The 25,475-nt window shown below is 50.1% G+C and overlaps 2 protein-coding genes across 2 annotated transcripts in view; both read right to left on the minus strand.

Annotated features, from left to right (window-relative positions):
- Nucleotides 1-13,487, minus strand: part of LOC309549366 (uncharacterized protein) — a gene marked incomplete at both ends in the record, with an annotated part of 51,593 nt that extends 38,106 nt beyond the window's left edge. The window contains one exon of the mRNA XM_082249584.1: nucleotides 12,383-13,487. Coding sequence (XP_082105710.1) covers nucleotides 12,383-13,487 — 1,105 coding nt within the window. The remainder of the gene's footprint in view (nucleotides 1-12,382) is intronic.
- Nucleotides 1-25,475, minus strand: part of LOC309550833 (uncharacterized protein) — a gene marked incomplete at both ends in the record, with an annotated part of 112,429 nt that overhangs the window by 72,131 nt on the left and 14,823 nt on the right. The gene's annotated exons all lie outside the window — the stretch shown is intronic.

The following is a 25,475-nucleotide window of genomic DNA, read 5'->3' on the forward strand; positions in this document are numbered from 1 at the left end:
TCTCCACAGTATCCCATTGAAGCCACAGATTTGTATTTTTCAAACAAAAACAACCTTTGTACAACATTTAGACCATATACATTGACAAAGAGCCCATAATCAACAGATGCATGTGCAGATTGACAGAATTATGTTAACAGCAATAAATACTTACAGAGAGTCAACACACAACACAGCCAAATCTCACCTCCATAAATAACAAAGGGCCACAAATGTTAACCATAAAGCATGTGACACACAAATATATTGGACCTCTTCGTAGGTCAAATCTTTCCTGATGTCTGAGTGAGCTATATATAATCAAAGCAAACACACACCCAGAATGGTAACGCCCAGTCAAAAAATTAACTGTGTGTGTCCTGTGTGTTTTGGAGCATGCTCAGTTGCCAAAACAAGGGAAATAGAAATGAGGAGGGGAGAGACCTAAACTGCCCAAATCCATGTATGTAGGTGTGTATATATGTGAATTGATAAAATTCTCTCTTCAAGTTTGCTAGTCATTATTTAGAATGTTTAGATACAGGAATACATACATATATATACAATTACATGAGAGAGCGAGAGATAGAGAAATATATATTTAGGGAAACAATTGAAACACACCTTTTGGGATTTGGGAAGTGAGATTGTGACGATTGACCAGATATGTAAGCCAACAATCTGACTCATCACTCATGAACATCCCTAAATTTGGCGTGGCAATTATATCAGGCGTTCTTATGTGCGTTTTGGCTGACGTTTTCACAGGCGTTTTGACATGCATTTTTTGGGCAGGCATTGTTATATGAAATCACCTAAAAAAGCCCCAAAAACAGACCACAAACACGTACATGTGAACGTAGCCCGTTTGGGGGCGTTTGAGGGGGATTTGTCCAGCTCAAGGATCAACTCCCAAAACAGGCAAAAAATCCAATCCTATTCAGTTCAATGGCCCCTGTTCCCATGTGAGCATTTTGACGGCATGAGGAAAACACCCAACGCTCACTGAGAAATAGCACAATGATTAGGGAGTCTGCCTTCCTGCTGTAGGTTTGTAAGTTCGAATCCGGAAGGTGCCCTCTGTATGGGCAACACTTGGATATCTCCAATCCTCCAAATGTTGACATCATTAATTTTGTTCATGTTTGAAAAAGGCATGTGTATCAGCAAACATTTAATCTAAAGACATGAACAAAATACAAAAAAAGCCAGTCAATATGTAGCAATATTGTGAGCTAAAGCTCTATTTGTTTGTTGGGCATACTTTGCTAATTAGCCAAGTATAAGGGATATATATATATATATATACCTTCAGTTAAATGTGTAGTAAAATGGTAACACTTGGCCATACCCATATGGAAGAAAAGGTAGTATTTGCAATATATTTCGAAAAACATTCTTTTGAAACACATAAAATATTGTCAAAATTGTGACATTTCCTTGATATGTGTGAAATGCTAATAATCTTTCTTTGAAATATGTTTTACATCTATTTTTGTTCTATCTGACGACCCATTCCCCAATGTAATATTTTGTGGGTTTTTTCAGATAATGTGGAGGTTCTATATAAACACTGTAGATTTGACTGTTATGATTTCTGAGTTAGCAGGAAAGGTGTATGGAATGTCATGGTGTTTACTAAGGGATCCCTTGTTGGAAGTGTGCATGTTTTTCCATTTCCGCCGGTTTTTGCCATTTTCTATGGGCGAGACAGCGGATTTCCAAGCGGTATTCAAAAAAAAAATGACCCAAAATCGCGCTGGCGAAATTTTTTGAGCCTATTTGGCGTTGCGCATGCGCACATTCGCGCGTTCGCAGCTCGGGGCTGGAGGAGCTGTTTAACCTTTCTACACTTTCGCAGATATCTCTCTTTCTAAGTCAGTTTTTGAGATTTTTTAAACGCAAGTCATCTCCAAATTGACTTCCACACCTTCCACAGTGATTTGGGATTTTTGGGGGTACAGGGGAAAATTTGGCTAAACTTTAGTTGAGCTTTTAGCTGGCGTGGTTTTAAGTCGCGCTCTGACCATATTGCATCTTAATGAATCTCACACTAGGCGCTATTTTCCGCCCGCCGTTCTTTGAATACCAATTTCAGACTTAAATAATCGCCGGTTCGCAAAATCCCGCCGAAACGCCAATTCGCCGTACTATGAATCAGCCCCATTATGTCTATACAATCATGTTGTTGTGTAACACACCCTTTAATCCCAGTAACCCATTTAAAACTGGGGCCTACCTAGGGCAAAAGATGTGGCCATCTCTATTACCATCTCACAAGATGCTATGTTTGGAGTCACCTCAGGCATGCCTTAGACCTGGACTGCGACCATCTTTGGACAAAAACTATAGGGCAAAGTCCACCACCATACTCCTGGGCAAGTACACCTGTCATGGTCTTACAATTGTCCCTTGCATAAACACAAAACATTTTTCCATAATTTGGGAGGCCCAGTGCAGGCGCTACAACCATAGCATTTTTCAGATACATAAACGCATTCAACATTACTTGTGACATTTCTGGACCTGTGGCTTGTCTCAAAATGTCGTCATAAAATAGGAGCAGTCGGATCCATTGCAATCAATGATCCTGGTTTTGTGGGCGGGCAAGACCCACTGTGGGCTGGCAAGACCCACGTGACTGACTCTCCTTTTCCCCCTCTGTGAGAACAAAACCAAGGTAAACAACACTTTCCTGACACCATTGTCATTATTCCTGTGACACTTTGTGTCCACATACATGTACATTTCTCAATGAACTCACTCGCTCTGACTGGCCTCCACAGAGTGACTACATATGTTATCCACATATTGTAGCGGGACTGACTCATGAGCAGGTGTCCATCCCCTCTTGCGTGGTCTGGAGAACTATAGAGCAGACAACTAAAACTGTCTACTTGGCCCTGAGGCATTTCTACACCAGGTCAGTTACCTGGACTGATTAACAAAACAAGAAACAAAGATGGCTGTGTCTCCTCGTCCACTAGGGCGGTAAAAAAAACGCATTACTTCAACCAATCACTGTAAAGTGGGTAGCATCGGATGGTATGGCTATCAGTAGAGATGGCACATCAGATACCACTTGCATACTACATACTACAGTCAGATAAAACTAAAACTTTTTGGCTCTGTGCCAATCTTACTAAAAAAAACTTTTTGGCCTTCTGCCAATTTAACAAAAACCTGTCCAGAGGTTCCCCTCCCTCAATAGAGGACTCCCCTAAAATATCACCCAAAAACTGAAATCAGATAAAAAGTTAATCTGATTTGAAACTTTTGGCTCGGTGCCAATAGGGTCCAATGGTCACACTAATTGCGGTAACCCTTTCTGTCCCAAAATAAATTCCATAACTTATAACAGGAATGAAAATATTTAAGTTTGAACCCTTTCTTGGCAAGTAGCCAATTTTCAAAATTTTGCACCAGAGCTCCCTTTTACATTTAGGGACACAAGGGACCCATTTGTAAAATGCAATTTCTCATTATCTATAATTCTATAAAAAATAACCTCAAAATATCTTGCCGACTACGGCGAACTATGTTTTGCCTGATAAAAACTGTATTTTTTCACTATTATTACTCTTCCCAGAGGTTCCTATGCTTTATGCACAAATGTATAAATGGCAAAACTCCAAAAATTCCATAAAAAGATAATTGCATATGTTTGGCAATGCTGGGACCCATAGTCCCACAAGCTGGGACCCATAGTCCCACGAGCTGGAACACGTAGTCCTATCAGGCTCCGTGCAAGAATTGACCCCCTCCCTAGGAATGTGCAAAAATAATCACTGGTGGCCGTGAGAAAACCAGGTGCTGCTGTACTGTCTAATGTTTGCCTGACTCCATACATTTTTAAACCTTGTTCAAATCTTCCAGGACAGTTTCACCTTCTGCTTACAAGCAATTGGACTTACTCTTAAAAGCCCTAGTTAACTCTTTATTATTCTTATTACTTTTCAGCCTTCTAGTCTTTTCAACTGTTTTATTATTCTACAAGGGGGCATAAGTTAACCATTTTTCATCTCCCCTTATCCCATTGTGGATTACCCGGGAAATATGGGAAAGCTTGTCTATCTTCTAAGCATAATCCTTTAATCATAATACACTTAAAATCTTCAGTATAACTCACATATACAATATACATTAATTCTTAACACTTTAACTTTAGGTAGACAGTTCTTCTACCTTAATTTACTTCCAGGAATATTACTCACCAAATATTCCCGGCCATTTACATAACAAGACAATAAACAAATACCAATATTCTCTCACTCAATAAGACATGTCTCTATGATTTACACATTCACATAATCACTTGTTACCATGGTAACCCTTTATGGTTTCAAAACCCTCCTTCAAGCCACTGATGTATATAAATTAAACCCATATACTTTTGGACTCGGGTGTCCCTTTTAGGACAAAAAGGAAAAAAAACCCTTTCCGAGTCTTGACCAATACCTCCCAGGTACAGTGGCTATCAAGAAAGTTTTCCTACCATTATAGACAAACAATACAAATTATCTTATACTTCTATGCGACAGAGAAGGAAAGCTTAAAGATTTTTCAGACACAACACGAGCAAATTTATATCACTTCTTAAGTCTCCCTGAGACTAAATATTTCCCTGAAATATTTCAATTATAGGTATGTTGCGTGTGTTCCCGGAACACACCAACCCCTGTGGTTCAATTGGATATGAGTTTAATCAGGGTCCCCCGGAGCCTCACTACAATCGGTTACATAGAAAAGGATTTTTCTACTTACCGAGTGAGTGGGTGTCCGCGGGGAGTGATTCTCATATCCCGGACAATACCATATAGGGCATGCAGCCCGTGACTAGAAACACCTGACATGAGTTCATCAGAAACAACAGAAACGTGCCATATCTATAACACGTACACACTTAGACCTTGACACGTACACTTACATAGCTTGTATAACTAAGATGAATAGAAAAATGGAGTAGGAACATACAAAATGGAGGACACATAGAATTTGATATCTCCCCATCTCCCACAAGTCATATGCTAAACAATGGGCTCATCCGGGATTTGAACCCGGGACCTCTCCCACGCTAAGCGAGAATCATACCCCTAGACCAGGCATCACTAAATGGCAGCTTGCGGTCCGAGTCTGGCCCCCATCACTCGCCCTCCCAGACCGCACCGGTCATGCCATTTATCAGCCTGTTTTCCTTTCAGCTGTCGTGCTTTCTTTTTTTGCAGAGCCGACAGCGTGAGGCGGGACAGTTCTGGAGGGAGGGCGGGAACTGCCAGAGGTAAGCAAGCCAGTGATTGGTTGCCAAGATGAATGGCAATGTAAACAACCAATCACCAGCTTGCAGCTTCCTTCTTCCAGACCTGCTATGCCTCGAGTCCTCCTGTCTGTGTAAAGTAGGGGAGACGTACTGTAGGAAGGGGGAGAGACACGGAGTACAGCAAAGAAGAGAACTGTGATGTGTGTGTGGGGGCTGAGGACTCTGATGTGTGTGGGGGCTGAGGGCTCTGATGTGTGTGGGGGCTGAGGGCTCTGATGTATGTGTGGGGGCTGAGGGCTCTGATGTGTGTGGGGGCTGAGGGCTCTGATGTGTGTGGGGGCTGAGGACTCTGATGTGTGTGGGAGCTGAGGACTCTGATGTGGGGGGAATGGGGGTTAAGGCTGAGTACTGTAATGTCAGGGGGGGGGGCTGAGTACTGTAAAGAGGGGAACTGAATACTGTAATGGGGGGGCCTGAGGACTGTAATGGGGGGGGGGGCTGAGGACAGTAATGTGGGGGAACTGAATACCGTATTGGGGGGCTGAGGACAATGTGGGGGAGCTGAGTACTGTATTTGGTGGGCTGAGTACTGTGATGGGGGGCTGAGGACAGTAATGTAGGGGAGTTGGGTACTGTGATTGAGGAGGCTGAGGACAGGAATGTGGGGACTAAGGACTGTAATGGGGGGGGCTAAGAAGGGTGTTGATGTTAAGGGGGTATGAGAACACGGGGGGGGATCTTGGTGAAGGGAAGGGAACTGTGATGTGCAGTGGACACTGTGGAACTGATGTAAGGATGGGATTGTGATATTGGGCTCAGTGTCACAGGTGGGTCAGCCCATTCATTTTAATGGGCTGCACTACCCATGTGAAATGCAGGAAAACAAGTCCCTGGCCCTTTTTTTTTAAATTGCGCAGCACCAAGCTGTGCTGAAGTGTGGCGTGTTCCTCTGCGGGCCGGGGACATGTGCAATTTCACCTGCGTTCCCCAGCTGCAGAGATGGGAATGCCTAGGAGAGGGTGCTGTAATGTAAAGGATCCGAATGAAATCACAAATGTGATTCGGACCTCTGCTGAAAGAAGATTTTACTAAGCGGACCTCCGTGAATTCAAATTCAGTACCCCTGCCCTAGACCAACGAGCCTTGAATGCACATAAAGATTTTTTTTTTTTAAGTCCAACAAGTGCCTTTTGATAGCCCAAGCCAAGTGCCTCCAACAATGCCATCTGCATATTTTGCTAAAAAAATATATTTTCTAGGGTCAAGTACACTGGGAAACTTGGAGACAAGGTCCAAATCCTTTTTTCCTAGGGATTGAATTGTAAGCTGATCAAACTTTTCCCACTATGCTGAAAAGTGGCAGCAGTGAACGGGGGCTAGTCAGCACTTGTTGCAGTTGATGTGGAAATTGAACAGGGTATCACTAAAGGCCCGTACACACGTACCGATCGTCGGCATACAAACGTCGGCGGACGAAAGATCTGCCGATTGTACGCTTGTTAGTATGGTGCCTCCGACAGCCGTCAGCACACATTCTGCCGACAAGAATCTGTCTTGCAAGCATTTAAATTTTTGTATGCCGACACCAGAGCGGCCGATTGTTCGCCAGTCAGTACAGAATTCGGCCGACAGACAGCAGATTTGCAAGACTGGGCATGCTCAGAAAAGAAAAAACACAGGGAAAGTTAACCATCACATGACATCACTTCTGCAGTCGGCTGTAGTCGGCGGACAAAATTCTTGTGCTGTCTTTGCACTTTTCAACAGACACCGACAGCCCGGGGACAAAAGATGGCCGATCGTTCGCCGACGATCGGTACGTGTGTACGGGGCTTAAGAGTGCTAAGCTTTGGATGCAATTTCGACTTTATACAAATGGGAAGGCGGAGCCTGGAGTTGTGGGAGGGGAGGAGCTGCCTATTTAAGGTCGGGCCCCCCGCCTCTTCTGGGCTGGTGCAGGGATCGCTTATTTTTGGGTCACGCCCACTACCAGGAGTCTGCCGTACGCCGCCATTCACCAGCAGCAGCACCACCTAGGAGGACGCTTCTGGGTCAGCCAGCAGGCACCCGGCTTCCCGTGAGCACAGGGGAGAGGCTGGGGCTCAGTCTCCCCCACCTCCGTTCCCCCTCCACCAGCCGCACAGCCTCCCTGCTCCCTCTTTCACTCACATAGCGTGGACTGCAGCTTCCCTCCCCGGATCTCCCCACTGTCCTAAGCTGCTACAGGCGGGGATCTCGTTTCAGCTGGTCCCGCCCTTTCTGTGTGGTCATATCCGCACTCCCTCTCTCCTCCCTGTCATCCATTCGTCTTTACCAAGTCAGTTCTGTGCTGCAACTGCCGAACACTGTGTCACATGTTCCCACTGTTCACATGCACATTCCTATATTCATTCATCCTCTGTCTCTGCCATGGTTGTCCATCCCAGTCTGTCCCCTAAAGGCCCGTACACATGTACCGATCGTCGGTATACAAACGTCGGCGGACGAAAGATCTGCCGATTGTACGCTTGTTAGTATGGTGCCTCCGACAGCTGTCAGCGCACATTCTGCCGACAAGAATCTTTCATGCAAACATTACAATTTTTGTATGCCGACACCAGAGCGGCCGATTGTTCGCCAGTCAGTACAGAATTCGGCCGACAGACCGCAGATTTGCAAGACTGGGCATGCTCAGAAAAGAAAAAACACAGGGAAAGTTAACCATCACATGACATCACTTCTGCAGTCGGCCGTAGTCAGCGGACAAAATTCTTGTGCTGTCTTTGCACTTTTCAACCGACACCGACAGCCCGGGGACAAAAAACGGCCGATCGGTCAGCCGACGATCGGTACGTGTGTACGGGCCTTTACTCTCTTCTCTCTGTACAGGCTGTGTGACAGCCTTCACATCACCGCTGCAACAGGATCATCCTCCGGGTCAAGTTTCACTAAACTTCCATACGAACGAACGTTCACAGCAGTTCCCCTCTCGTTATAACAGACTGTGTTTTTTCCGGGTACTGGTGACACCTAGTGTTCTTGTAAAAAATTACACCATGCTGCAGCCTGTTTACTTGTCATTATTTTGCAAGCCTGTTTTAGGAACCTGTTTTTTTTTTTATTGGCAATTTGTTTTCTTCCTTTGTGTCATATTTCCGATAACCTTATTTCCTGGAACAGGTCACATACACATGTTTTGATGGGTAGGGTTCAGGAACTCTACTTTCACAAGTACTTGGGGGGCAAGTTCTCCAGTTACATTACCTAGATACAAAATTTCCAAATCAGCAGTCCTTTCAAATTCCTCCGCCATTCTGCCTGCCCCCCCCCAGTTTTGCACATCTCAAATGCCATCCCTGATTGCCATCCAGATGGTTGGTTGCTGCATCAAAAAAAAAAAAAAAAAAATTATAAATATCTCATGGGAAGCAACTTTTCTTTGCCACTTAATCGCACCTTGGTTGCACCAGCTCTCATCCTGTACAGGCAGCCCCCTGGCCGTATCACCCTCCCACCATCCAGTCTCACTCTGGCATCCACCTTGGGGGGGGGGGGGGGGGTTACCAGCACAGACTTTCATGCAAATACTTCATTTTGTTTTCTTTGCTATCATGTTGAGCTACATGGCCATTTTGTTTGTAACATATGTCTTGTTTTGACGTTTCCAGCAGATACCACATCTCAAAAAAGGAAAAAATGTTTTTCTCAGTCGCAACTCTCGGGCGATTTGGCCATAGCTCCCGCCCCCCTCGCCTGGCTTCCTGCCTATCGCCCGGGCCTTGACTTGCAAGGACACGCTCCGACCACGCTCCTTGTTCACATCCTAGCAAATACATTCTTTTGGGGGTGGGCCTAGTCCAACTCTCCCCCCCCCCCCTCAGTCGCAGGTTCTGGTGGGCATTTCAGTACAGCCCCTCTCGACACGCATAGGGTTGGCGTTCACAGGGCACGTCAGTTGTTGAGTCAGGCGCTTATGTCATCTCACTTCAGGCGCCAACCGTTCTTGTTTCACCCATACAGGCGGAACGCATGAGCATGATTGGGGTATAACCGATGCCCACTCTTGATCTTACGTGTACTCACCCCTTTCTCTTAATTCTAAACAAAATACTGCTGACAACCGACTTGGAGAAAATGTGGCCTGGTAGGCCATTTTATTAACAAAAACACAATACCAAAATAAACATTTTAAACATGAACCATAAATACTCCAGTATCATATCAAGAAAAGGGGTTGTTGGTCTTGGGAGGCACCAAAAATTCCAATTCAAAAACGGTATCAGTATCCAAAAATCCAACGGTCCCCAGCCGCAAAACACCAGCACGGGAACAAACACACTTCACCCCTGATACCACTTCTTTACCACTTCCTGGTTAATCCCCTACTAACCGGGATCCACTAGAGGGCTCCATACCTTGGATGGGTCACCCTATGCACTGACCAAAATCTGTTAACGCCTCCAAAGACCCCCAACCGCCAGCACCAAACACTCTACAACCCACATGCCCACAAGCAGCTTCCAGCTCCATGTTCCACATCCTAAAGCTCAAGGGCGGGAGGGCGGGGATTCTTCTTCCTTCCAACGGTCCCCACGCGGCACTGCTGTAGATTCCGAGCCCCCTCCCAGTATTACCAGACCATTGACCCCACCCCACCTTACTGCTAGCCAATGGCCCCCTTTTACCACCGGCCACAGCCCCACCATTAACCCCTCCATTGTCGTGTCCCCTGTCCACCCCCTCATGAGGCCCTACGCCTATTTTTTTTTTTTTTTTTTGCTCCGGGCCTGTCTTGATTGGGGTATAACCGATGCCCACTCTTGATCTTACGTGTACTCACCCCTTTCTCTTAATTCTAAACAAAATACTGCTGACAACCGACTTGGAGAAAATGTGGCCTGGTAGGCCATTTTATTAACAAAAACACAATACCAAAATAAACATTTTAAACATGAACCATAAATACTCCAGTATCATATCAAGAAAAGGGGTTGTTGGTCTTGGGAGGCACCAAAAATTCCAATTCAAAAACGGTATCAGTATCCAAAAATCCAACGGTCCCCAGCCGCAAAACACCAGCACGGGAACAAACACACTTCACCCCTGATACCACTTCTTTACCACTTCCCGGTTAATCCCCTACTAACCGGGATCCACTAGAGGGCTCCATACCTTGGATGGGTCACCCTATGCACTGACCAAAATCTGTTAACGCCTCCAAAGACCCCCAACCGCCACAGCACACAGGTGTGACACCTTACACCTGTGAGCGCCGCCACACTCGCAGAGCCCGTTGAACACCGTCCTGGATGCCGAGGGCCCACAAGTCGGTGCCCACAGCATTCAGGTGCACTCCGTCGCTCCGCAGGTAACGCCATGTGTCAACCTCCAGCTCCCGGTGTCTAACCACCAAACCCCCATTACGGCAAACAAAACGGCCAACAGCCTTGTTCACTTTAATACGGGCCTTATTTATCCTCGCAGCCGACCTCGCAAAACGCCACGAGGTACGGCCAACGATTTCCGACCAAACAATGATCATATCAGGGAAGGAGGTGCGCAGCCGCAGAAAATCAAATTTGATATCGCGGATCAGGTGGCGCATGGACCGGACACCCAAATCGTTACCCCCAGCGTGCAGCACCAAGACGCCCGGCGCCCTGTCCAGCCGAGCAAAACGGTGCACTTCCGGCAGGACCTTGCACCAGATCAATCCCGGAACGCCTATCCACCGAACAACGGCCTCCCCCCTGGAAAACCCCAATTGACGCCCGTTTGGACGAACCTCCGCCCGCCTAGCCCCCCAGAACACATAGGAATGCCCCAGGATCCATATAAGGCAGGCCGGTCCCTCTGTAAGGAAAACAGCAAGAAACATGACAACAAAGCAACACACATTACACAAGGGCAACCACTCACAACAAATGAGGACGAACGTACAGCCTAAAACGGTTAGACTCCCACCTACCAATACGTTTCAGAACAGAGTCATCCACTCCCCACCTGGCGGCCTCAGTAGCCGCCCCGATGCGGAAGGAGTGCGACGAATATTCGCCAGGACTGTAACCCAAAGCAGACAAACACCCCCGGAGCACCGCCCGGAATTGAAACTTGGACAAGGACGTCCCGTCCAAGTGCACCAGGAAGGAACCCCCAAACGGGGGGCGTGCCCTCAGAAACTCCCGCACCACCAAAACGGGGCAAAGGGGAGACCCCTCCACCCGATACAGGCGAACATACTTACCCTTGCCCAACTGGTCGGTCTTGGACCTCCGCAGAAGAATCGCCACTGAAGAGCCAGAGCAACTCACCTCACCCGCCAAAAGGCCACCAGGAACCCTCCGGTTGCAACTTACCAATTCGCCAATACGGAACGCCCCGAAAAAGGCCAAAACGAAAGCCGTTTTGAACAACAAGGCCTCATACTCGGAAGAGCATGCGCAGCCCGCTTGCCGCACCAACTCACCTAGTATGCCAAACGAAATTGGGCGACGGCCATCCGGCCGATGCGAACCCCTCCTATAACCTTTCAAGGCCTGTCGAATCACAAAATCCTTTGTAAAGTCGGGGAGACCCCCAACTTTGAACATAAAAGCCAAGCCCGCCAGCTTGCGGCCGATGGCCGAGGGCGACACCCCTCGTTCAAAATTCAGACACAAGAAATACATTACCAGGGACGGATAGACCATACTCACCGTACCAGCTCCAACCCGCTCCAGAAGGTCCGCCCACTCCCGCCATACCTTCGAATAGGCCATCCATGTAGCAGCACTCAGCGACCTTCTGAGCAGGCTCGAGGCGATCCCAATGCAATGCGCCACAGTCCCGGCGGACAAGGCTCCCCCCGCTGCTCCGCCTCCGGCGCCAGCTCCCGGAATCGGTCCAGCTGAAACCGAGACAAAGCATCAGCCACTGAGTTGTCCACACCGGGCAGGTGAACAGCATATAAATAAATATTCAACTGTAAGCAACGTAAAACCAAGTGACGTAACAATCCGATCACCGGCGGAGACGAACCGGAGAGCCGATTGATAACCTGCACCACACCCATATTGTCACAGTGCAGCCGCACCTTCTTGTCCCTGAAATCCGCCCCCCACAGTTCCACCGCGACCACCACCGGAAAAAGTTCCAGCAGAACCAAATTCCGCAAGAATCCCGCCTCACGCCATACCGCCGGCCAACGCTCCGCACACCATCGACCCCCGAGGAAGGCGCCAAAACCCGTTGAGCCAGCCGCATCCGTGTACAACTCCAGATCGCAGCTGCTGACCGGGCCCCCTTGCCAGAGCGACCGACCGTTAAAGGACGACAGAAACACATGCCAGACCCGCAAATCTTCCACGTGATCCGCCGTCAACGTGACAAAATGATGCGGCGACCGGACACCAGCCGTAGCAGCAGACAAACGCCGGCTGAAAACCCGACCCATGGGCAGGATACGGCACGCAAAAGCAAGCTTGCCCAACAAGGACTGCAACCGCCGAAGCTGCACTTTACGCTTGCCGACCAGCCAGCATATTTCCGCCTGAATGTCCAGCAGCTTGTCCTCCGGCAAGCGACATTCCATAGCCACCGAGTCAATAATGATTCCCAAAAAACTAATCACGGTCTTCGGGCCTTCAGTCTTGTCTGCCGCCAACGGAATGCCAAAGCGCTCCGCGACATGCTGAACAGTGGCCAGCAGAGTGCCGCACAAAGTGGACGAAGGAGGGCCTACACACAGGAAATCATCCAAGTAGTGTATGACCGAATTCACCCCGGCCACCTCCCGCACGACCCATTCCACAAAGGAGCTGAACTGCTCAAAGAACGCGCACGAGATGGAACAACCCATGGGCAAACACAGATCCACATAGAACGAGCCCAGCCACTGGCAGCCCAACAGCCGAAAACTCTGCGGATGGACGGGAAGCAACCGAAAAGCCGCCTCAATGTCCGTCTTTGCCAGCAGCGCACCCCGCCCGTATTGACGCACCCAAAATATGGCCGCGTCAAAGGAAGTATAGGACACCGTACAGGCCTCAGGGTCAATGCAGTCATTGACCGACCCCCCTTTGGGAAAGGACAAGTGGTGAATCAGCCGAAACTTACCCGATTCCTTCTTGGGCACCAAACCCAAAGGGGACACCACCAGGTCGACCAAAGGCGGCCGGGCGAAAGGCCCCGCCATGCGACCCAATGCCACCTCCTTGGCCAACTTGTCCGACACCACCCCCGGATTCAGTCGCGTCGACCGCAAGTTGTCCACCACAGGGGGAACAGCGGACATAACACACGGAATGATAAACCCCACCGAAAACCCAGCTTCTAGCAAACGAGCAGCCGCCCGATCCGGATACCTACCTAGAAAAGGACGCATCCTTTCCACCATCACCGGCGTCCTCCCTCTTCTGCTGAGCGTCTCCTGAACGCGACTTATCTTGTTTAAAACAACGGGAGAGGGGGTGCGCGCCACCGCAGCCGGAGCACTCATGCTTGAAACGGCACGCGGACCCAAACTTGCACGCCCCTTCGTTAAACTGCCAGCAGAAACCCCTACGTTTTGCGGCCGGCTGTCCAGGGGAGTTCTGACCTCCGGCCGTCCCTGGAAAAGGGGATGGCGAGGCCCTCGCCGACGTCATGAGGCGCATCCACAGGCTAATGTCCTTATGATCCCAGCGCAACGCAGGGCGAACCGCCTTGCGTTGGCGGAATTGCTCGTCATACCGGAGCCAAGCAACCCCGCCATACACCCTGTACGCCTCCCCAATCGCATCCAGGTAACAAAACAAGGCGGAGCAATGCTCCGGACGCTTTTCCCCCACCACGCTCGCAAAGATGGCGAAGGCCTGCAGCCAATTACCAAAAGTGCGCGGAATCAACCTATAGCGCCGACGCTCCTCGTCCTCCTTCTTCGACTCCTCCGGCTTCACCCGATCCCGATTGAACTTCTCCAAGGGAAGCAACGTGAAGATTTCGACATATTCATCCTTCCAAATCTTCTCCCTGACCTCGGGCTTAAGGTGCGCCCCCAAGGGGCCCTCAAAGAACACATACACCTCACACCTGGCCGCATCCGCGAGCCGAACAACATCCGCATCCTTACCTGCAGTCTTGGGGTCCGCGGACATGTCCCCCGCCGTCTGCGCTGGCGGCGCCACCACCGACTCCGGAACGGCCGTCCCAGGAGCGGCAGACACCGCCCCCGGCCCAGCCGCGACCCCACAATCCACTGCCGGGCAGGGGGGCGGCACCGGGCCCCACGCCGCAGTTGGCGCACCGCCTCCAGATCCCTCGAAGCGTTGCACCAAAGAGCGCAGCCCCGCCAACAGATCCCCCAGACCAGCCCCCACACCAGAGGCAGCGGGCCCTCGGTTCCCCCCGGGCGCTGCAGCAGGAGCCCCCGACACCCGAGGCACCCCCCCAGCCCCCCCGACCCCATGTCCCGCCAGAGGAGGGGCAGCAGGAGCCCCTAACTCACAAGGCACCCCTTTCGCCCCCCCGAGCCCCCCCCGGCTAGGCCCCGCCCCTGACCCCCCAGACAGAGCCTGCAACACAGACAAAACAGAAGTCACATTGAAAGACTCACCAAGCCGAGCGGGGCCAGGCCCCGCCGCCGCCGATCCGGCATCCCCCGCTGGCAAAGGATCAGGGACCATTCCTTCTTCAGAGCCCGACAGCTCCCCCTCGGACAGCTCCTCCACCGCAGCAGGCTCCACCACCGAAACAACACTGGAAGGCATCACGGGGTCAGGCCGACTGCCCTCCCCCCCCTGCCGCCGACAGGCCGCCGCTCCTCCGTCTCCCCGCCTGGGCCTCTTCTGACTAGGCCCCGCACTGCCATCCACCGCCGAGCCATCCGCACCGGGCGTGCGCCGATCGGAGCCACCGGCCGCTCCCTCCGATAGGCCGGCGCTCGCTGGAAGCCGCCTCCCTCGCTGAGCCGTCCCGGCCGCACGATCCACACCGGCCGGGGCGGCCGAAGATCCGGGATCCATCAGATGAGCAGGCGGGGTCGGCAAGGACGTGCGAGCGGGACCCCGCCCGGCCGAGCTCCGCCGCTGCAGGGGATTCCTCCCAGAGGCCCCGCCGGTCCCCGCAGGAGAACGCCGGACCGGCGAGCCTGGAGGGTCCACGGGTGGGCTCCCAAAATGGCGCACAGCTCGGGGGGACACAGGAGGGCTGTAACGCTCCGGCGGCCGAACCCGCCGAGCGCGGGAACGCCCGTCCCCCACCGCAGCAGGCTCCCCCTCGAACAGAGAGGAGACCTGCGCCCGCAACCAGTCCGGCCCCCTCGAGGCGGCAGCCTCCCTGAGCCGGCCAAACAATGCATCAAAGTCCTCCATAAGGAAACAGCAGTGCTGCAAAGCAGGGATTCTTCTTCCTTCCAACGGTCCCCACGCGGCACTGCTGTAGATTCCGAGCCCCCTCCCAGTATTACCAGACCATTGACCCCACCCCACCTTACTGCTAGCCAATGGCCCCCTTTTACCACCGGCCACAGCCCCACCATTAACCCCTCCATTGTCGTGTCCCCTGTCCACCCCCTCATGAGGCCCTACGCCTATTTTTTTTTTGCTCCGGGCCTGTCTTTATCGGACGTACAGCCAAGTCTTTTCAGACCCCTCACAGGTTATTGCAGGCATGCTGTCTCACTTGGTCATACTCTTCCATGGTTACCTGGGTTTGGGGGGGGGGGGGGGGTAGTTAGGTAGGTCAATTACAGTTAGCCCAAGACCAACACCCATCCTCACGCGGAGGTTTTCGCCCATCGGTCCAAATCATAGCTAGTGTCTCGGTAACCCCACTAGTGTAGAGAGGGCGTCACCTTCCCAGAGGCCTACACCCCGCCATTTCATTACTTGGCATAGCGCAGGCCCAACTCATAGACAGCGCCTCTACCTGCCGCTGGGTTAGTTAGGGCCTCACGTCCCGCTCGCTAGTACTGGTCTATTCCCAGGAAACCTTGGGGGGGGACACGGCAGTTAAACATGTTCATCCGCTCATGTTTCATGACCTTTGCCTTCATGTTTTCCAGGTTGTCTCACGCGTCAGATATAGGGGATCGCTCCTCCCTACCTAGTACGCCAGCCAGGCCTCCTAAGCCGGTTCCGGTCCCCACCACAGGAGGAAGCCAAGGCTTGACAGGGAGGAATTCCGTTTCCGGCCACCGTCAGGAAGGCTGAACTTTTCAGGTTTTGTCGACCTATACAGTTCCGCAGTCGGGGTCCGGCTCGCAGGACAATATGCACAATACCTTAGTCAGGATCCAGGCCACTATGGCATCCGTCTTATCCTCCATCAACAGCCTGATTCAAAGGATGGAGAAATCTAGAAACCCCGGCTCCCGCCCCTTCATCCCGGGGTTTCCCACACTCCCAGGTTGCTGCCCCAACAGTTTTCAGCATGTCATTGCAGGTACTCCAACCTCCCCGGCCGCTATTGCTCATATCACGCCAGCTCACATGGTCCCTCCCAGCATCAAGAAAGACATCCGGGAGGGCAAAGACGTTTACCTCATGTCCCTGTTGTTAGCATCTTAGGATGTCATAGGAAGTAAGACCCATAACCACGGCGATCCTGTCTGGGGTGCTCAAGGTCAAGAAGCCCAGGTTGAACAAGGATTTGTCCATCCCTGAGTTTGTGTTGGCTTTGGTCTGGCTAGGGATTGTGATGTGCTTTAATTTCCCAAACCGCAGGGGGGGATTTGGATTTGTACTTGCACAGGGTGGTTGATTTGGGGTACAAGTACGGGGGCTCAGCATTCCACGTTACCATTGTTTTTCGGCCAAGGCGGCCGCTGCCTCAGCCCAGTTTAACTTTCAGGGCAGACTGGGGCTAGTTGGATATGGACTTGTTCTGCCACCACTTCGCCGAGCTCACTCCTCCAGCCTGCGCCAACTGTGCCTTCCCATTCCACCAACTTGTGTTCCTCCAATCCAATTCCACCGTCATCAGCGACGTCAACCCCAGTACCAGCAGAGTCGATCACAGAGCTTCCACAGACAGGCTAGACAGGTATCGTGTTCCCGGGCAAGACGCAGGTTGCAACAACTTCAATGCAGGAGGTTGTAGGTTCAATACCGCAAGTTGTTGCATGTCTGCTCTACCTGCTCTTGGGCGCACGCTAAGACCATGCGCCCCAACCGACTCTTTCCGAAGGAATTGCTGACCAAATGACACGTTGACACCCGGGCTTTCTTCCTGGAGTTCCACCCTTCTCAAAGATTTAGTCAAGTTTCTTACAGGGCTTCCCAGAAGGGTTTCAGTCGGGGCCAGTCGCTCTACCGGTGGAGGGTAACAATTTACAGTCGGCCTTATCCGACCCCTCCGCAGTCAACACCGTTGTCAGTCAGAGGTTGACAAGGTTTTATGTTTGGGCCTTTTGGCACGCCGTCTTTTTGGTTTTTCTTGTTGGCGTACCAACCCATTGGGCTCACCACCGGCAAGTACAACAAAAAATGCTTGATTATTGACCTTTCAGTGGCTCATTCGGTTATCACGCCTAGCCTCAATTTTCTCCTCCCCGCTGAGGAATTTTTTCTCTACAGTACGCCTCTGTGGACAATGCCATCCAGGCGATCTTGCAGGCCAGTGATGCTGCCTGGCTCAACTGAACGGACATATCCGATGCCATCAAACTACGGCCCATTCACCAGTCGTTGTGGCACCTGCATGGTGTCAGGTGGGAAGGGTCTTACTTTTCGCTGTCCGCTTGACCTTTGGGGCCAAGAACAGCCCATTAATGTTTGACATGTTAGCAGAAACGCTGTGCTGGCTCTTTTGAACGTCAGCCGCCGTCCAGTGATAATTCATTACCTAGATGATTTCCTGACCATGGAAGTCGCACCTTCAACATCAACTTTCAAGCGCTTTTGTGTACCGACTTCTCAGTCTTCCCCCGGGTCTTCAGCGTGGCGGCAGCTTTATCTCACAGAACGGTCAGGCCAGGATGGACTTGTCCATGTGGGATGAGTTCTTGGCCCAATGGTAAGGCATGAACTTGGTCATTGCCGTAGTTCAGACTGCTCTCCAGTGTTATGGACTGACGCGGCGGGCCATGCCGGGTTTGTGGCCATTGTTGGGACAACAGGTGGTTCAGGTACAGTTGTCCTAGAAACGCTAAATCTGCAATCTTTCAATTCCACCTTGGCCCTTTTCTAATATTACCCCTCAATGGCTGCTGCTAGAAAGGGGGGGGGCTCCTTTGGGCGGGCCAAACTACAAGTGCTTCACCGGCAACGGGGCAGCAGGCGACTTCATCAACGGGGGCGGTCCTCCTCCCTCGCCATCAGGAGGTTAGTCAGAAGACTTACTTGGTTGGCCGACACATTGCACTTCCACCTGGTTTGCGAGCATGTGCCAGGCGTTCTTAATTCAGCAGCTGATGCCCTTTCTCGCTCCAAACTTACAGGTCTTCCTCTGGGCACATCCCACGGAAGAGAAAATCCAGGACGAACCACCACCGTTCCAGGAACTCATCCTGGATTAGCTGTTTTCATGGCCCATGGGTTTATGCTAGCCCAGTCAGCACTGTCACCCAACACCAGACGCTCCTACGTGCGAGCTCTGATCATCTTCACGTTCAGCACAGAGTTCAATATTTCTGTTTGGACCCGTTGTCGTTAGAACCATCGGGGCATTTTCTTCCTTTTGCCATTTTAACTTAGAACTGGTGCACAGTATAATTAAACCATACCTCTCCGGAGTTCAGTTTCACATCAACACGTACCCCAGTCGCGGTACCTTCATGGCATCAAGGCCCATCAAGAACATTCCAAAAGGCATCCTTCGGTTGGAAGGCTGCAAGCCTAAGTTTTGTCAACCAATCAACGGCTGCTGGTTCTGGGCTTTGGCTGACTTGTCGGACACTAAGCCGTTGAGGCAGAGTCCTATGATGCCATCAAGATAGCCATGTACCTGGCCTTCTACAGGTTCCTGCTGCCAAACAAGTTCACCGCGGGAACTCGCTCAGTACCACCACATGTCGAGGGCAGACCTAGTTAGGGTGGACGTTCATTGTCCTGACACTCCAACAGTCCAAGACCAATCAACTGGGGCCACCAGTCGACCTGCCGCTGTATGCTTCTTTCAACAGATGGTGCCCTGTGCAATTGCTGAATCGACTTATCCGGGTGGGACAGGTTAGTGATGCTCTCCTGCTGAGCCTCTATGGCAGGCCTTTAGCCACGCCCAGGTTCGTCAAGTACTTGAGAACCCTGCTGGGTAAGTTAGGGTGCGATCCTGTCGCCCTCTCCGGTCAATCCTTTCGCTTAGGGACAGCAATGGCGGCCTCCAGCCTTAGCATTCCTGTGCATATCTTCAAGAGACCAGGGCAGTGGGAATCCCCCGCCTACTGCAGTTGCATACCCCAATGTGAAGGCAAGCTCAGACAAGAGTTACCGAGTTAGCCAATGAGTTTTGTTTTGCATACAATGCCCTTGTATTAAAAGTTACTCGCATGCTCTCCTTTTTGCCCTCTTTATTTTACAGGCCTGCCCGAACAACGGTTTTGGCACGCTACTACCGTAGTTATTTAATTATTGTCATGTTCTCTATCTCGGCTCATTTCCCTGACCACGAATGGGAAGGCGGAGCCTGGAGTTGTGGGAGGGGAGGAGTCGCCTATTTAAGGTCGGGGCCCCCCGCCTCTTCTGGGCTGGTGCAGGGATCGCTTATCCCTCCCACCACTGCCCCTTTTCTACAACATTCCCTTCTTCTTCCTTCCTTCTTTATTTTACAGGCCTGCCCGAACGACGGTTTTGGCACGCTACTACCGTAGTTATTTAATTATTGTCATGTTCTCTATCTCGGCTCATTTCCCTGACCACAACTTACATTGTCGGGAGCATGTTCAAAGAGGGCTGCAGGCTCCTTTTGAAACTCTTTGTCAAATAAAGGTGAAAACCATCTGGATGTAGGTCTCAACTGACTGCCGTGAGAAAGGGTTTGGTGATGACTGATATTTGCAAGTGACGGTAAAATCATCTCTGTGCTGATGGCTTCCTCAGAGGTGAAAATTAATTCCACATGGGCTCGTCCGTGATTTGAACCCAGGACCTCTCGCACCCAAAGCAAGAATCATACCCCTAGACCAACGAGCTGAAAGCTGGCTGCCTTTATTGGCCTGCTTCCTGGACTAGGCTGAGTAGTAGACAAGGGCACTGCAAAAGTTCAAGCATAGCATAAAAGCGCCTTGACTGGGACCAAGAAGACGATGTGAAATCAGGCCTTTAGCCTAAAGCTTGGGCTCATCCGGGATTTGAACCCGGGACCTCTCACACCCAAAGCGAGAATCATACCCATAGACCAACGAGCTAAGAATGTCACCTTAGCTGTAGAATTTTTTTTTCTCAAGAAATAGTCTTCTCCTCTACAAAATTTGTTCTTCCTTGGATGAAAGAAATTTAAAATCTTTGCGTTTTTCGAAAATATGGAAAGCCAAGGAGAAATTTGGTCAGGGCAAAATCACTCCCTTTCTACCAGTAGGGTCTGGAACCAAACTCATGGTCTTGCAGCTTGGACCTCCTGTACCCAAAGGTGGATAATTACCCCTTGACTGAAAGAGGCAGAACCCAAGCGTCACCTATCGGCAATTTCTCAGAAGCCGCTTTGGACACTTTGGACACTTTTCCCACACTTTGGAGATGCAAGAGCCATTAAGCACTTTTGCCTGCACAGATTCAGCCATGGTATAATCAAAGCTGCAAGTTAGGGTTTTGGGATTTGAACCCAGGACCTCACGCACCCTAAGCGAGAATCCTACCCCTAGACCAACGAGCCTTTAATACACATAGAGATTTTTTCTTTTTTTTTTTTAAGTCCAACAAGTGCCTTTTGATGTAGGGGTTTTTTTGGTGCCTCAGGCCAAGTTGTGGGACTTTGCGGGCAAGTGATTGATACACAATTAAATATGTATATATAAAATCTTGGGTAATTTATTGTAAAGACATGCGTTCAATTAAAATATAACAAGCAGTCATAATGTGCATAGGTGTTGGGTTATAGACCCAAGGTGCATAGAGGAAAGATTAGTTCGGAAATAGTTTCCGTGACATAAGTGAAAATAAGGTGACTTTTTTTTGGATGAGATTCTCTGTTTTTCCAGGCTTGCTTGCTTGGAACTGTGTTCACAGAGGTCATCCAGTATTTATCCTACACGTTTCGGCTAACGATGTAGCCTTTATCAAGGATATTTTGTAGCATCAAACTCATGATTTTGCAGCTTGGACCTCCTGTACCCAAAGGTGGATTATTACCCCTCGACTGAAGAAGGCAGAACCCAAGCGCCACCTATCGCCAAATTCTCAGAAGTGGCTTTTCCCACACTTTGGAGATGCAAGAGCCATTAAGCACTTTTGCCTGCACAGAATTAGCCATGGTCTAATAAAAGCAGCAAGATAGAATGCTAAGTCGTATGCTAAACAAGGGGCTCATCTGGGATTTGAACCCAGGACCCTTCATACCCTAAGCAAGAATCATTCCCCTAGACCAGGGGTATTGATTTAATATTTATCGAGGTCCAGTCAGTAAAATTTTCTTGTAGCAGAGGTCCGAATATCATGTCAGAACCCGTGGCGTCTTTTCGCATGTGCCAAACAGCATGTTGCCTCAGCACCATGCAGCTTGGTTCTGCGCGATTTTGGAAAAAAAAGGTCAAGGACTTCTTTCTCTATGTTTCTCGCGGGTAGTTCAGCCCGCGATGTGTGCACCACATGCACAGATCTGAATCCCTCAGTCCCCACTGCTCATCACAGTCCCCTCCGCCTTCACATCAAGATCCCCTCTTGATGAGTGTCCTCAGGTTCCCCTTTACATCACCCCCCTCCACTCCTTTCACAGTAATGTTCTCACGCTTCCTTGTCATCGACCCCCTCCCCCCCCCTGACAGTACTATCCTCTGCCCCTATTTACATCACCCACCCCCCATATTACTGTTCTCTGTCCCCACAATCCCCCCCCCCCCCCCACAATACAATCCTGAGCTATCCCGCATTACTGTCCTCAGCCCCTTTCACATTACTGTGCTTATTGTCCCCCACATTACATTTCTTAGCCCACCCACATTACAGTCCTCAGCCTCCCCCAATTTAATGACACACACACCCACATTACAGTCCTCAGTCCCCCACTTTATTGTCCTCAGCTCTCTCCACATTACAATCATCAGTCCCCCCCACATTACAGTCCTCAGCCTCCCCCAATTTAATGTCCCCCCTACACACACACACACACACACACACACATTACTGTCCTCAGCCTCCCCCAATTTCCCAATTTAATGCCCCCCCCCCCCACACACACACACATTACAGTCCTCAGTCCCCCACTTTATTTTCCTCAGCTCTCTCCACATTACAATCATCAGTCCCCCCCCCCCACATTACAGTCCTCAGCCTCCCCCAATTTAATGTCCTCAGGGCCCACCGAACATCACAGTCGTCAGGGCTCCACTTTAATGTCCTTAGCCCCCCCCCCCACTATGATGTCCTCAGCCCACCACATCGCAGTCCTCAGCCTCCCCACTTGAATGTCCTAACCTCCCCCCAACACCCCACATTACAATCCTCTGTCCTCCACTGTAATGTCCTCAACATACACACACACACCACAGCTCTTCCACTTCGATGTCCTCAAATACACACACACACATCACTGTCCTCAGCACACACATTCCTCATTTTCAGCTTTTCAAACTAGTGTCCTCACTCCCTGGGACTTCACACCCTCCCTTACTGTCTTACCTTGCTTACACAGATCGAAGGTTGGAGGGAGGCACAGGCACAGCATATTTGGATGGAGGGGGGTGTTGCAAGATCGTTATTGGTTGCTAGGACTGCCCTTCATCCTAGCAGCCAATCCCTGCTTGTTAAACTCGGGCAGCTCTGCCCAGCTCCGCCCTCCATCCAGAACTGTCCTCCCTTCTGCTGTCTGCTCTGTGAGGAATGGATTACAGAGCGACGGCAGGGGAAGAAAAGGCTGCTAAATAGCGGTACCGCGGTGGTCCGAATGGAAACATGACACGGCCATGTGTGGCCCGCGGTCCGCCATTTAGTGATCACCGCCCTAGACCAATGACTCTTGAATGCACTTAGATATTTTGTTTTATTTTAAATCCAACAAGTGCCTTTTGATAGCCCAAGCCAAGTGCCTCCTACAATGCCATCTGCATATTTTGCTAAAAAATATATTTTCTAGGGTCAAGTACACTGGGAAACTTGGAGACGAGGTCAGCATGCATTTCTAAAGCCAAGAGCAAACAAATCCTTTTTCCTAGGGATTGAATTGTACGCTGATCAAACTTTTCCCACTGTGCTGAAAAGTGGCAGCAGTGAACGGGGGCTAGTCAGCACCTGTTGCAGTTGATGTGGAAGTTGAATACGGTATCACTAAGGGCGCTAAGCTTTGGATGCAATTTCAACTTTTTACAACTTACATTGTCGGCAGTATGTTCAAAGAGGGCTGCAGGCTCCTTTTGAAACTCTTTGTCAAATAAAGGTGAAAACCATCTGGATGTAGGTCTCAACTGACTGCCGTGAGAAAGGGTTAGGCGATCACTGATACCTGCAAGTGACGGTAAAATCATCTCTGTGCTGACGGCTTCCTCAGAGGTGAAAATTAACTCCACATGGGCTCCCCCCTGCGATTTGAAGTGTGGGAAAAGCCTCTTCTGAGAATTTGGTGATAGGAGACGCTTGGTATATGCCTCCTTCAGTCAAGGGGTAACAATCCACCTTTGGGTACAGAAAGTCCAAGCTGCAAGACCATGAGTTTGTTTCCAGACCCTACTGGTAGAAAGGGGGGGATTTTGCCCTGACCAAATTTCTCCTTGGCTTTCGATATTTTCGAATTAGGCAAAGATTGTAAACTTCTTTCATCCAAGCAAGAAGATTTCTGCAGAGGAGAAGGCTATTTCTTGCAAAAAAAATAAAATAAATAAATTCTGCAGCTAAGGTGGCATTCTTGGCTCGTTGGTATGATTCTCGCTTTGGGTGCGTGAGGTCCCGGGTTCAAATCCCAGACGAGCTCAAGTTTTAGGCAAAAGGCCTGACTTCACATCGTCTTCTTGGTCCCAGTCAAGGCGCCTTTTAGAGATGGCCTTTGCGGTTTGTCCGGAGGTCGGTTTGTGGCAAACTTTGCTAGTTCGCTGTCCGTCGATCATGCGAACATATGGCAATGTTCGCTGCGGCCATATTCTTTCACATTGTAAAGAACTTTGACCTATGACACATCCATCAGGTGGTACAGTACAGCCAATTGAGACATTTCAGCACATGGACATACCCCATACCTTATAAATAGACCTGATCTGGCTGCCATTTTACATTCTGCTTTTTGTCAGTGTAGGGAGAGGTTTGCTGTGTGGAGCAGGGATAGATTGTCAGTGACACAAATCGCTCGGTAATAGGTCCACAAAAGTCCTTTTAAGGACTGATTTTTGGTATAGGTGTACTATCCATATTCTGTCTTTTGTCAGTGTAGGGAGAGGTTGCTGTGGGGAGCAGGGACAGATTGTCAGTGACACAGATCGCTTGGTAATATGTCCACAAAAGTCCTTTTAAGGACTGGTATAGGTGTACTATTGTTTGCTGTGCAGTATATAGGGGTGTAATACATTTATAATATACTTTCTAATATAGAAAGCATATTCTAGTGAATTTGGGTACTGCAGAAATTTTGCCTCTTTCGCTGTGTTAACTCTGCTAGACACAGTGACAAAAGTTACTAGAAAATATTTTTCATAACTGGTGTGATAAACTAGTGGCCCCCCATTTGCGATGCGCAGCCATTGTTGGCATCGGATCAGGTAGAGGAGGTAGCAACAGCCGCCACCCAGCAGTCTGACGACAGTACCCAGATCAGCCCAAGGAGGATGGTCCCCGCTGTTGCTGCCTACTCCGAGATCTCAAATCTTAGTGGCGGGGAAGGTGACGTCGATGATGTTGTGTCTATGGACATCACGTGGGTGCCCACAAGAGAGGAAGAGGAGAAGAGTTTAGAGGGAGAGATGGACCAACAGATAGGGAGGAAAAGCTGGCTGAACTTACATTGCACACGAGGGACAAAGCCATCAACCATGTACGGTCACATCTGGCGCTCCCAGGACACCGGCACATGGCTCTGCAGTGTGGGCTTTTTTTAATGTGTCCGTAGCTCACAACAGCGTTGCCATCTGCAGCCTTTGCAGTCAACGCATAATTTGCGGTAAGCCCAACACTCACCTAGGGACGACCGCCTTAAGAAGGCACCTAGACTCCCATCACCGAGCCCAGTGGGA

This window comes from Pelophylax lessonae, assembly GCF_965119305.1.
Source record: "Pelophylax lessonae genome assembly, chromosome: 1".
Lineage (NCBI taxonomy): Eukaryota > Metazoa > Chordata > Amphibia > Anura > Ranidae > Pelophylax > Pelophylax lessonae.